At 29.5% G+C, this 15,161-nt stretch overlaps 2 protein-coding genes across 2 annotated transcripts; both read left to right on the forward strand.

Annotated features, from left to right (window-relative positions):
* The first annotated feature begins 591 nt into the window (after positions 1-591).
* LOC112728622 (berberine bridge enzyme-like 17) lies at positions 592-2,336 on the forward strand. Its single transcript, XM_025778845.3, has one exon. The coding sequence runs from the start codon at positions 616-618 to the stop codon at positions 2,230-2,232; it is 1,617 nt and encodes a 538-aa protein (XP_025634630.1). The 5' UTR covers positions 592-615; the 3' UTR covers positions 2,233-2,336.
* A 7,526-nt stretch (positions 2,337-9,862) lies between these two features.
* Positions 9,863-11,886, forward strand: LOC112728623 (berberine bridge enzyme-like 17). Its single transcript, XM_025778846.3, has one exon. The coding sequence runs from the start codon at positions 9,868-9,870 to the stop codon at positions 11,485-11,487; it is 1,620 nt and encodes a 539-aa protein (XP_025634631.1). The 5' UTR covers positions 9,863-9,867; the 3' UTR covers positions 11,488-11,886.
* The last annotated feature ends 3,275 nt before the right edge of the window (positions 11,887-15,161 follow it).

Raw genomic sequence — 15,161 nt, forward strand, 5'->3', positions numbered from 1 at the left:
GAAATAATGTAAACTACGGTATATAAATATGTAAATAAAAAAGTTACAATTATGTCTAATGTTTTGTAGAGTTGTAATCTAATAAGTTTTTTTTTAAATGTTTTATTTATGTAAATTGTCTTTTTTTTTTTTTTGGTTTTCTACGGTATCCCTTAGCCTAACAAGCCAAAGACTAATCCATCGCGATACTAAATTTTATTTAAAATATTTATTAAAAATAAACTTTTTTATCTGTTGGATCCAAGACCAACCGATTTTTGTAATAAATTTAATTTTCAATCTATCCATTCATTTTTATTTTTTTTTGACAGAGGCTATCCATTCGTTATGTATTCCTATTGTATATATAAGTCAAAAGACATAATGCATGAAAGGACAATTTTTAAATGTGACTAGCTTTTTCCATGACTAATTGACCACCAAAGAATCTGAACAATTAACTACAATAACACTAATCAATCATTAAAATATATAAATATATATTAATTTATTTTTAATAAATATTTATATTCTAATATACACTTAACATTTTTAAATTTATTTTCTGTTATATATACTGAATGCAACGCTAACAATGCGGCAAGTAACAAACACCACTTTCATTTCATAACAATAATGGTGACATCATCATCATCATCATTGTCATTTCTTCTCCTTTCAACTCTGCTAGCACCCACCATTGTTCTTCTTCTTCAATCTTCCGTTTTACATGCAAACCCAGATGCTTACTTTCACACTTGTCTCTCAAACAAGAGATGGAAAAACCCATCAGCTCCTGTTAGCGTGACCGGAGCACTATACACCAGAGACAACTCATCCTTTTTGGACATCCTCAGCCTCCACACCCGCAACAAGAGGTTCAACAGACCATACACACCCAAACCCATCGCCATCATAACCCCTTTTCACGAATCGCACATTCAGGCGGCGGTTGTATGCTCCAAAGCCAGCAACTTTCAGCTCAGAATCCGAAGCGGCGGCCATGACTACGAAGGCTACTCCTACGTATCAGATGTTCCCTTCGTTCTTCTCGACATGTACACTTTTAAATCCATTCACGTCAATATTCAAAATGCCACCGCTTTGGTTGAGGCCGGCGCATCACTTGGCCAGCTTTATTACAAAGTCGCGCGGAACAGCCACGTTCACGGCGTTCCTGGCGGAATCTGTCCGTCCGTCGGCACCGGCGGCCACTTCGGCGGCGGTGGCTATGGCAACCTCATGAGAAAATACGGCCTCGCCGTAGACAATATAATTGATGCAAAAATCGTGGATGTAAATGGTAATATCCTTGACAGAAAATCAATGGGGGAGGATCTGTTCTGGGCAATAAGAGGAGGTGGAGGTGCCAGTTTCGGTGTGATTGTCTCGTGGACGATGAAGCTGGTGGAAGTACCTCCAGTGGTGACGGTGTTCAGGTTGAACAGGACCTTGGAACAAGGCGGCTCGGATCTTGTTTACAAGTGGCAACATGTTGCACCGAAGCTCCACAGGGATATTTTCATCAGACTCCAGATCGAGGTGCGTCAAAAGACGGTTCGAGTTTCCTTCGTCTGCGAGTTCCTGGGACGAGTCGATAGACTTCTGAGTTTGATGAAAAAAAGTTTTCCAGAACTGGGATTAACCAAAAGTGATTGCTTTGAAATGCCTTGGGTCAACAGCACTCTCTTCTTTGCAGAATGGCCAATGGGAACAGTAGCAGAAGCGTTGCTATACGAACCAAAAAGACCTGCTGACTCCTATTTTAAGGCCAAATCAGATTATGTGCAGAAAGTAATTTCAAAAGAGGGTTTGCAATCTGTATGGAAACAGTTCATCGAGAGTGAGATAATGATCATGGAATGGAACCCCTATGGTGGAAGAATGTGGGACATTCCAGCTTCGGCTACTCCGTTTCCTCATAGATCAGGGAACTTGTTCCAGATTCAGTACATGATAACTTGGTATCAAGATGGAGAAGATACCATTAATCATAACTTGAATATTTTAAGGTCCATGTATAAGGTTATGACTCCATTCGTTTCGAAATCGCCAAGACAGGCTTACCTTAACTATAGGGACAGAGATATTGGAGCCAATCCAAGCAATGGAACAACCAACGTTGACGCCGCTCGAATTTATGGAGCCAAGTTTTTCAGAGAGAATTTTGATAAACTGGTGCAGGTCAAAACCAAAGTTGACCCTGAGAACTTCTTTAGATATGAACAGAGTATACCACCTCACAAATATTAACTGAATTTGAATGGATATTTTACTTGGATTAATATGTATTAGGGAAAATTCAGCTGTTCATAGTTGATAGTCGTTAAATAAAGTTTGATTAAATTAATATCAAACGACTACCGGTTATTAATTTTATATGAAATTGAGTTTCCATTTGCATTCATAATAAATTTAAACAATAGTATATATATCAACAAAATCATTCAAAAGAATTAAGTCTTTACAAATAATTAAAGTCTCTTCATTTTAATCCTTTATCCACAAAAATCATTAATTCAGTGAGTTGGATCATCAAAATGTTGAGTCACTTAAATTTTATACTTTATTTTTGTTAGGGAAATTTTGTATTTTCTTTTTATTGGTTATACACACACCCACATATACTATACAAACAAACAACAACAATAACAACAAATTAAAACTTTCTCCCACTAAGTAGGATCGGCTACATGAATCAAACGATGTTATTGTGCTCTATCATGTATCATGTCTACAGAGAGACTATTTACATATAAATCTTGTTTGACCACCTCATAGATGATTTTCTTAGGTCTTTTTCTACCTTTCACCCCTTGTCTATCTTCCATCTCATCCACCCTCCTGACTGGGTGTTCTGTCGGTCTTCTTCTCACATGTCCAAACCACTTGAGACGCGATTCAACCATCTTTTCCACAATGGGTGCTACTCCAACTCTCTCTCAGTCTCCCTTATATCTTCGTTCCTTATTTTATCCAATCGCGTATGACCACTCATCCATTTCAGCATCTTCATCTTTGCCACACTCAACTTATGTTCGTGCTTTCCTTTGGCCGCCCAACACTCCATACCATAAAGGATAGCCGGTCTTATAGCAGTGCGATAGAATTTACCTTTACACTATGTTTGTTTGAGAGGAAAATGGAAGGAAAGAAAAGGGAGGAAAGAAAATGGGAAGAAAAATGATTATTTTCTTTTGTTTGGTTGAGAAGAAAAATTAGAGAGGAAAAAAATGGAGAGAAAACTAATGTTTCTCTCTCTACTTCCAATACTACCCCTTCACTTTTTTAATATATTTTATAATATAGGGGTAAAATTGTCTTTTTATAACATTTCTTTCCTTCTTATTTTCCTTCCATCCAAACACATCTAAAGAAAATAAAAATCCACCCAATCTCTTTCCTTTCTTTTCTTTTCTTTCTATTTCCTTCCTCTCTATATCTTTCCTTCCAACCAAACATAGCCTTAAGTTTTAAAGGCCCTTTTTTGTCGCATATAAAACCAGATGCACTACGCCATTTTGACCAACCTATCTGGATCCTATGATTTTTTTTACAACGGTTAATTCGATACATAACATAACAGTAATTTTTTTACAACGGTTAACTAAAACCATTACAAAAAGAAATTCAGCAGCAATTATTACGACGATTTTGGGCATTGCAATTATGTTAAAATTTCGCGGCGGTTTGATCCAACGCCACTACCAAAATAAAAATATTGTGGTGGTTAGTGCGACTGAAGAGCGTGCTACCATATTGGAGGCCACTCAGAAAGACGCCTAAAACGTCTTTTTTTAAAGATGTTTCTATGTTGTGTTTTAATTGGTTTCTGTATAATTTATTCGGTGTTCCTTATCACATATTATTAAATTCCTCAAAAGATTTTCTTTCCAAAAACAATAAAAAATATTTAATTTGGACTAAAACAAAAAAGGTAATAGATTAACTATTAAATTTTTTTTAAAAGATTATTTACATAAAAAAATATATCACATTCATCAATATATATATATATAACAAGCTTAAGCCTTTTAAAATTTTATAAATAAAAAAATAATTAATTTATATTCGTACAATATATAAAATAATTACTATATTATTATTATATTATAGATTAAGATTCACTAATTTAAATTTTCTTTTTATTTTTAATATAAGCATTAGAAATAAATAAAATTTTTATAACTAAATGTAGTGTAACAAAATATATATAATATTAATTAGTTCTTAAAAAATTTTAAAAAAATAGTTTCTTTCATTTTAGTAAAATAACTATTTATTAAAATAGACAAATTAATTATTTTTTTTTCATATACAGTTTTTTTAAGAAATAAAAGTAATTAATTAGGACATTGGTTAAGATAATTAAAGTCACTATTTCATTAAATTTTTAATTTAAAGACAAATTCTAGTTAATTTTTGTATAGAAATTTCGAATTTGAAAATATTGATAAAAATTATGTTGAATTTTGATTTATTTGATTCTCATTTAAATTAATCACTACATAAGTTAAAGTTCTGTTTTGAAATTATATTCAAGCTTTAATCTGATTTTTAAAGTTTCAATTTACTTAGTTTGATTTTTTAACTTAGGTATCCGTGACTCATATTAGGGTTTTAAGTGTTTAGTTGAAAAAAAAATAAGGTAAAAAAAATTTCAATTGTCACATCAAATAGTCGCTAGAATGTATAATGTAGCAGTCGTTAGTCCATCTCAGCATGTCGTTAACAATTTTGTGAGACAGTGACAAAAATAAGATTAGGAACCAATGTGAGTCATAACTATTAAGTTGGGAGACTAAATTAAGTAAATCGAAATTTTTGAAATTAGATTGAAACATAGTTGTTAGAACCGAACCAGTGATCGAACCGGTCAAGCTACTGGTTCACTGGTTTATTGGTTCAACCGATAAATCACTAGTTGAACTGATAAAACCGATCTCACGTAATTATAAAATATAAAATAGTTAAAAACTTAAAATTAAAATTTGAAATACATATCTTCACTAACATTTTATGAAGAATCAAGTCTCAACTTCTAAAAATAACTAATATAAAAAGACCATAAAATTTTAATACTATAATAGTATCTTATTTTGACACAATAAAAAATAATTAATTCACAAAGCCTATCATCTAACTATAATATCAGTAGATTTTAACACTAACACCAAAACAAATAACTTTAATCACAATACTAGCAATAAAATAGATCAAGTAAATTAATAAATTTTTAGTGAAATTTATATTTATATTAATAATGGTATATAATTAAAATATAATTAATTTTAAAAATAGAAAAAACAAAAATTAAATTAAATTAGATATTTATGTATACTATATAATTAGTATTTGTCAAATACAATACTTAGAAGTGCAATGGCTAAGTGGCAAGTAGAGGTTGCTTTTGCTCCAAGGTTCTTTGTTCGAGACCTTGTGGAGACATTTTAAAAAATTTTTCAAACAGACCAGTTTGGTTAGACCGGTTTGCACCAATTTTTATCGGTTCACACCGATTTTATTCCTTAAACGGTCCAAGGAGTAAACCTAGTCTGGTTCCGATTCTAGTACGGTTCATTAGTTTTTCGGTCGAACCAACCGATCCAGTTCAGTTTTTACAACTATGGATTGAAATATAAACATAATTTCAGAAACCAATAAGTATTATAAGATGATCAGATTGGATCGAATCGGATCCACACTCTAATCAGATAGAAGTAAATATGTTTAAAAAAGTAAACAAAAAAAATTATTGACTTTTTTTATAAAAATAAAATTTTTTAATATTTTTTATTTTATGGATATATTTGATATCTGATCCAAACATAAAAAGTGCGAATATCGAATTTGATCTAATAAGTTTAGTGCGGATTGGATCGAAATTTCAGCCATATCCCACTATAAACACCCCTAGCAATAATAACTAAAAAATTATAATGATTGTATTTTTAAATAAGAGAAAGTGCAAAAAAAAAAAAAGTACTAAATACAAGAACATTTAATTAAATATTAAAAAAATTTTTACTTTAAAACAGTTGGACTTTTTTTGCTTTTATATATATATATATATATATAATGTAATAATAATAATAATAATATGATAATTGTTTTATATATCACACAAATATAAACGTTTTTTTCTATAATCTTAAGAAAGGTTTTGTAAATCCCTAACCTTGTTATCGATTTTTGTAGTGTTAGCCCTCATATTATCAATTTGATTCATATATAATTCGGATGATAAATTATTTGGTGACGTACTTCCTTTTCTACTGTGATATACTTGTTTTTTTTATATTATTATTATTATTATTATTATTATTATTATTATTATTATTATTATTATGTACATTAAAAAATAACAGGCCAAATTATTGCCATAACATAATAGAAGTATGGAAGTTTATCATTCTTCTCTAATGGAGAAAACAAAATTCTTTTCAATAGTTTATTTAACGTTTAGTAGAATAAAAATAAATTTTATTAGAATAAATTTTAGTACGAGTTTAATATTTTTATTCATCATAAAATATTTATAGAATTACTCGTAGATAAATTTTAGAAAAAAGAAAAAAATCATGATTTTTAATTTTATTTTAAATAAACTTTATTTTTAATTTTATTTTTTAATAATATTAATTTTTTATCGAATATATTTATTTAATTATTTTTTAATCATATATAATTAAAAATAAACGGTGTTTTCATGGTTTAAAATAATTATATATGATTAAAATAATGAATTACCGTATATAATGAATGTGATATATTTTTTTTATGTAAATAATCTTTTAAAAAAATCTAATAGTTAATCTATTACCTTTTTTGTTTTAGTCTAAATTCAATATTTTTTATTGTTTTTGGAAAGAAAATCTTTTGAGGAATTTAATAATATGTGATGAGGAACACCGAATAAATTATACAGAAACCAATTAAAACACAACATAAAAACATCTTTAAAAAAAGACGTTTTACGCGTCTTTATCTGAGTGGCCTCATTTGTTTCCGCTTAGCGCCAGTTTCGTCCCAATCATCACAAATGAATTTATTTAAATTAATAGATTTTCATGAATATATTTATTCCATATCATCGATCGTTAATAAAAAGTATTAATAAAATAACAAATAAACAAAAATTAATAAATTTATAATATTTGAAAGATTAATTTAATTCATAAAATTAAAAATATCAAAATTTTATAGAGACTTATTTTTTTTATATCTCTAAATAATATAATTGATTATATTATTTTTAGAATTGATTATATAATTGATTATAATTCTTAGAACAACGTATCTATAATGAAATAATTTTGGATTATTATTTTTTATAATTACAAGAGAACTAATTTATAATTGAAATTTGTGTAGATGAAATGAAATTAGTTTAAGTTTAGACAGAGAATATATATTATGACGAAAAATTAATAAAATTTTGCTATTTGTATAGTTATTTTGATGAAATAATTACACATAATATAAAATTAAAATCGAATTAAAACTAAGCAGTGACACATCTTACATTTAGTTTTAAATTAATATTTATGACATATGATCCTATAAATATTAATGTGGTATTTTATTGGACCTAAAATAAAATTGAATTGTAAATTAATATTGGAGTTGCTTTTAGTATAATAAAAAAAATTTATTTTTTATTATTATTATTTTAAATTTTAGAATTTGACTAATATGTGCCACAAGAACACACGTTAACGTTACAAATTAAAAAAAAAAATTATGATTGCTTTTATGTTTTATGACATCTATTTTTTAATTTAATTTCATACACTAACAAAAATAATAATAAATTTACATAAATATCTAATTATATATTACCATATTATAAAAATTAATTTTTGAATTGACCATTTAAAATATCTTTTGAATAGATAAATTTAATTGAATAGCATTATAAATTTTTCATATTTAAAATACGATAATATATATTGTATGACCAAGTTATTTTGGTAACTAATTATAACTAAATTGGTCCAGTAGTTTAAGTATTAATAACAAAATATTTTAATTAAAAAAATAAAAAAAATAAAAGACATAAGATAATAAAAAACTTAATTAGATTTGATTAAAAAATAAAAATTTATATGTAGTTATTTTTATATAAAATTCTTAATTGAAATCGTTAAATAACAATTTAATCAAATATATTAAATTATTTAACGATTTTTAATTAACAATTTTACATCAAGAAAAATTGTATATTTATTTTTATCTAAAAATATAACTTATTCAATATTTATCTAACATATTTTTTAAATATTAAAATTAAGGGGAATACTCCCACAAAGATGCTCTAAACATCTTTTTTAAAAGTCGTTGAGATGTCATAATATAATTAGTAGTATTTTTTAGACCTAGTTAAATTTAGATGGTTTACATATTCGGTCTGAATTCGGTCTGAATTTATAATTTAGATCAGATTTATATAAACTGGTCAGATCTTTGTTTTTTTTTCCTTCAAAACACGATGTCGTTTAGCATTCCTTCCTGAGCTCTCCCCTTCTCCTCCCTCAGTGTCAGTGTCACTCTGTCACTGAAGCTCTCTATCATCTCTCTCACTGTGGCTCACTGCTCTCGCCTCCAGTCTCTCTCATTATCTCCCGTGTCGCATTCAAGCTTCTCGTCGTTCTCTCGGTTCCAATCTCTCTCACCGTCTCCGGTCTCGCACTTAGTCGCTCCGCTTTCCTGCTCTCGTCGTCGCCAGCGACAGAAACAATAGGTCCTGTTGCCGATCGTCGGATTTGTCGCTATCATCTTCTTGGTTCGACTCTCGGCGTCAGTTTCCTCCTCGCCGTTAGCTTCTTCTCCGCCGTCAACCTCCTTTGCGCAACCAGAAGCTGGTCCCACCCAACCTAGAAGATCTGCATTGATCTTCTTCTTCCTCGAGCCAAAGGCGCTGGTTGCTGGTTCCGTTGATCGGTTCTTCTCCCTTATCGCAGATGCTATCCATCTTCTACTCTCTTGCAGCTCCTCGTGCCCCAAATGGTCGTCTTAGGTCCCATTCCTCCTTTTCGTATCGCCACTTCTCCTTCTCTTGCTTAGTTTAGTTCGTCTTCTTCCCACAATTCTGTCCGTGTTGGTGCTCCGGCGACGCAGCGATTTGGATGAGGGACCCGACGATGCGATGAGAGAACTCCGTTTTCCAATATGCGACTTGTCTCCTCGCCGTTTTCCATCCAGCTTCTGCCTCCATTAGCCTGCTTCCTCGCCTTTGCCTGGATCTTCGCCGGCGGTGATGCTGTTTTGTCCGAGGTCCATCACTATTTTTGGAGTCTAGTTAACACTCAGTTTCTCAGGGGCATCATAATTAATTCCAATTGTGTAATGATTTTTTTTTTGTTAGATATAATGGATTAATTTTAGCTCACTTCATTGGTTTTTTTAAGCATAAACGATCCGAGCCCAATTGTGTTTGTCCAAAAAATTGTTGTTTATGAAAGTAAAAAAAACGCTTAAAATAATCAAATTATTCACAAATTTGATTTTTTCATAATAATCGGTTTGAATGAACCAAAATATAAGTGATGACACTTATCAAATTTTCATGTATAGTCTTTAAAAAAAGTTATTTTGGGTGTATATATGTAAGTGGTCTCCTGAAATTACTCTCTCTTATCCGTTGGATCCAAGACCAACGGAATTTTGTATTAAGTTTAATTTTGTAGCTACCCATTTGTTACGTATTCCTATTGCGCGAGTCAAAGACATAACGCATTAAAGGAAAATTCTTAAATGTACCTAGATTTTTCCGATGACTAATTGACCAGCAAAGAATCTGAAGAATTGAATGCAATAACACTTACATTATTATATATGCCGAATGCAACGCTAACAACATAGCAAGTAACAAACACGGAAACACCAATGGCAACATCATCATCACCGTTGCCATTTTCTCTCCTTTCAACTCTGCTAGCACTCACCATTGTTCTTCTTCTTCTTCTTCAGTCTCCTGTTTCACATGCAAATCCAGATGCTTACTTTCACGCTTGTCTCTCAAACAACAGATGGAAAAACCCATTAGCTCCTGTTAGCGTCACCGGAGCACTTTACACTAGGGACAACTCATCCTTCTCTTACATCCTCAACCTCCACATTCGTAACAAGAGGTTCAATAGACCAAACACACCCGAACCCATTGCCATCATAACCGCTTTCCATGAATCTCACGTTCAGGCAGCGGTTATATGCTCCAAAGCCAGCAAATTTCAGCTCAGAATCCGAAGCGGCGGCCATGACTACGAAGGCTTCTCCTTTATATCAGATGTTCCCTTCGTTCTTCTCGACCTGTACACTCTTAAATCTATTCACGTCAACATCCGAAACGGCACCGCTTTGATTGAGGCTGGTGCAACACTTGGCCAACTTTATTATAAAGTCGCACGGAACAGCCATGTTCATGCCATCGCTGCCGGAGTCTGTCCTTCTGTAGGCACCGGCGGCCACTTCAGCGGCGGTGGCTACGGCAACCTCATGAGAAAATATGGCCTCTCCGTGGACAACATCATCGACGCAAAAATCGTGGATGTAAATGGTAATATCCTTGACAGAAAATCAATGGGGGAGGATCTATTCTGGGCCATTAGAGGAGGTGGAGGTGCCAGTTTCGGTGTGATTCTCTCATGGACGATGAAGCTGGTGGAGGTTCCTCCATTGGTGACGGTGTTCAAGGTGAATAGGACCTTGGAGCAAGGCGTCACGGACCTTGTTTACAAGTGGCAACATGTTGCACCAAAGATCGACAGGGATCTCTTCATCAGACTCCAGCACGAGGTGCATCACAAGAGGGTTCAAGTTACCTTCATCGCCGAGTTCTTGGGACGAACCGATAGACTCTTGAGTTTGATGAAAAAAAGTTTTCCTGAACTGGGATTAACCGAAAGTGATTGCGTTGAAATGCCTTGGGTGAACAGCACTCTTTTCTATTCAGAATACCCAATCGGAACCCCAGCAGAAGCGTTGTTATTCGAAGCAAAAGACCCTGCTCAGTCTTATTCCAAGAGCAAGTCAGATTTTGTGAAGAACGTTATTTCGAAAAAGGGGTTGCAATCTATATGGAACAAGCTCATCGAGAGTGAGGTAATTATTATGCAATGGAGCCCCTATGGTGGAAGAATGTGGGAGATTCCAACTTGGGCTACTCCGTTTCCTCATAGAGCAGGAAACTTGTTCAAGATTTCGTACTACATAACTTGGTTACAAGATGAGGAACGTGTCGCTAATCATAACTTGAATTTGTTAAGGTCCATGTATAAGTTTATGACTCCTTTTGTTTCCAAATCGCCAAGGGAGGCTTTCTTTAACTACAGGGATAGAGATATTGGAGCCTGTCCAAGCAATGGAACAACCAACGTCGATGCCGCTCGAATTTACGGAGCCAAGTTTTTTAGAGAAAATTTTGATAGACTGGTGCAGGTCAAAACCAGAGTTGACCCGGAGAACTTCTTTAGATATGAACAGAGTATACCACCTCATAAAGGTTAATTGGAATTACATTAATATTTTGCTTGGATTGATATGTATACATAATAAATTTAAAGAATGATGTATATGTATCAAGAAAGTAATTTAAAGAATACAATTTTTACAAATAATTTAAGTCTCTTCATTTTAATCTTTTTTTTTTCGGAAGAGTAAACTTTTATTTAAAGAAATTTTCAAAGAATATTTATATATCTTTGAAAGTATTTTTTGGTTTATTTTATTTATTTTATTTAAATACATTAATTAATTAATTAATCATATTAATGATTTGATTTGACTAAAATAAATAATTTGATTTTATTTTAATTTACATTAATTTTTCATCTTATATATTTAGAGTCATAATTAATTTTTTATTTAATTTAATTGAAAAAAATATTAAATTATACCATATTTTGTTTGATAAAATTAATTTTAGTTAATCAGTTATATTAATTGTTTGATTTGACTGGAATAAATAAATTAATTTTATTTTAATTTGTATTTTTTTTATTTATTTTGATTAATTATTTTTAAAAATGGTTTAATTGTTACATAATATATTTATAAGATATTTTTTATTTATTTAAGTTATTGTATTTAACCCAACAATTATAATTAATTTGTTATATCAATTATTTAATTTAATTAATTCAAATATATGTTATTTGATTCAATTTATTGTGAAGTTAATGTTCGAATCATTATTTATTAAAATTTTTTCTTTATTTTTTTTTTTGATATTCAATATTTTAATTTTAAATTTTTTTATTTTTATTCATTGTTTATATTTTTTTTATTTTAATATCAAATACAATAATTTATTATCTAATAGGTATATGCACATCATCAATTAATTATATGATTATGAATATTTCTTCAATTTATTAAAAATTTTATGTTCTTTTTTTTATTTTACCTATATCTAAATTTCATAAACTTTTTACTATAAAAAGTCATATATGTTAAAAGAGAATCTCATTTTTTATCGATTATTCTTCTATTCAATAATATATTTTTTTCTCTTATGATTCATTATTTTTAGCCTTTGATTTTTTTTATAAACTATAAAATATTATTATTTGTTATTGTACTCAATCTCTTTTATTTCTTTTATTTTGTTCCTATTTTTTTATTATTAATTTTATTATCTTTTTCATAAAAGTTAATTTATCATAATTATTCACATGTTGAGTCTTCTTAATGTTTAAATTATATTCCTTATGTACTTATTTTTATTTCTAATTTGAGAGATTATGTGATGAAATAACATCGATAAAGACTGTTGTAGGTGCATCTTTTTCTTGGTCTTTTTAGCTTATCTTCCATTTCGTAGGGATCATGAATACTTATATACTGTGATACTTATGCATAAAGGGTAAGTATAAATTATATCCTATTTTCTCTTAGTAAATTGTTATTATCTATCTTGAAATAAACAAATATTTTAAATTATTTTGAGTCAATAAATCTGTCATTGTTGTGACAATATATTGTATATGAATAATGCTATATGTACATCAAAATTAGTCACTAAAGTCAGTCACCAGTATAAAATACATGTTAAAAACTTAGAATACAAATACACATTAAAAATAAATTAAACCACACATGTATTTATATATAAATAGCATTTTTGATTGTATATTTATCCTATTTTTAGTAATTTTGGTAGGTGTTTAAAATAAAAAAATAGTTCTAAGTATATTTAACAAAAATAATTTTCTATAATAATTTTTTTTGTTATGATAATAAAAAAGATAATTTAACGATAAATTTTATTTCTTATTAAATTACACTTGCTTCAATTGGTTTTAACATAAGCGTAATAAAATTTTTTATAAATTATGACAGGATTCAAACTCCGACCTTTGTTTAAGGGGATTAGTGAGTTAATCACTAGAGATTCAAGTTAGTGATAATAACTGTATTTTTATTCAGATGTCAATGATGGTTTTTTTTTTTTTTTTGTCGTCATGGATGTCAATGGTATTTGGTATACGTGTAATTTTCAGGTTTTTGGTGGGTTGCTCGGCCTTTTTTGGGCTTGGGTTGGATCAAAGGTTAAGTACAAGATATTGTTTGTCTTGATAATTGATTTCGATCCATATTTTTTTATCCAACTTATCCAAAAACTATAAAAGATATAAGACCACAAGCCAAAAATAAAAAAATAACGCTCTAAGACCCAACAAAGATAATTAAGAAAGAAAGAAGGCACCAGGCACGTGGTAAAGATTAGGGATGTTTAGAGAACAGTCTGTATTCTATTTCTAGTGTTTGACTTAGTTTATAGTTTATACCCAACAACCTCACATTCTTCTAGAAATCATGAGCTTATTATTCCACTCAATTAATTTTTATTACGATATGCATAATGTGTATCATTTCAGCAGCCAGGCCCCATAAAATAGTTGTCGTTACTCGTTAGTATTATTGCTTAGTACCTAATACTAATTCATCCTTGTTTGCCTAGGCGGCGAAAATTCTTCAGTTTATAGCAACCTCCACCTAATAAGCTCTTCTCTCTATCTCTTTTTTTTCTTTCTTTTTTTTTTAAAAAAAATCCATTGGGTGATATCCATTAATCACTGAATAAAAATTAAACTGACATTTATAAATTCTTTTGAAGAAATAAATGAAAGATTTGCAGACGAAAAACTTACTAATATCGCTTTTGTTGTTGCATATGTAGGATTTAAGCTACATGAGAAAAGAAAACAACATCAGAACGAGTCTAGGAGAAAACAGAAACCAATGTTATTTTGCATACATTAAAAAAAATGAAGAAGAATAATGATATTTGTCGATTAAATTGATCTAAAGATATGAATAATTTTGTTTAGTAGATGAGTATTTAGAGGCATAGGTAGTAATATAGAAACAAATCTAGCTGTTGTTTGTCATTTTTCAGAATAAAATTTGCCAAAGAGCACGTTGATCGTGCAATATTGTACGCAAGGTGAGGTAATATTGTTGTTAATTGTTATTCAAGAAAAATACTAAAGAGATATTAAAAAAATAAAAAATATTATTTATATACTAAAATTAGTTACTATATATTTATATATAAATATATATAATTTAATTTATTTTTAATATATATTTTATATTTTAATATATATCTATTATGATAGTTAGTTTAATTATTAATTTTAGTATATATCTAATATAAATATAAAAAAAAGTACAATAATAATACCGTAAAGTCTTATTATTTTAATTTTGGTGTGAAAATTGATGTAAAAATAAAATATAATCAATATAAATTTAAAATAAAAATTTATATACAATTATTTTTATATAAAATTAATAATTAAAATTTATAAATAATTTAATAAATTTAATTAAATTATTATTTAACTTTTAAATATTAATTTCATATAAAAACAAACGGATATCAATTTTTGCCTTTAATATAAACGGAAAGTTAAGTTAATAATGACGACCACCACCAACAAAATGTGACATCCAAAGAAAAGCATGTGCAATTTTTTCAGATTTTTGGTCAGGGTCACAGTTATCCTATCCCATCTTCAACCGAATGGCTTAAACTGTTAAACAAAACATTTTATGTTTGTATGCGTTATTACTTATTACCAATCGACGAGGATGAAAAACAAACGGAGTAACACGTCATTTTATGCGTGCCGCCGTTATTCTGCTAATCTGCTTCCAGCACATCACAAACGACT

Source organism: Arachis hypogaea, chromosome 12 (assembly GCF_003086295.3).
Source record: "Arachis hypogaea cultivar Tifrunner chromosome 12, arahy.Tifrunner.gnm2.J5K5, whole genome shotgun sequence".
In the NCBI taxonomy this organism is placed as follows: domain Eukaryota; kingdom Viridiplantae; phylum Streptophyta; class Magnoliopsida; order Fabales; family Fabaceae; genus Arachis; species Arachis hypogaea.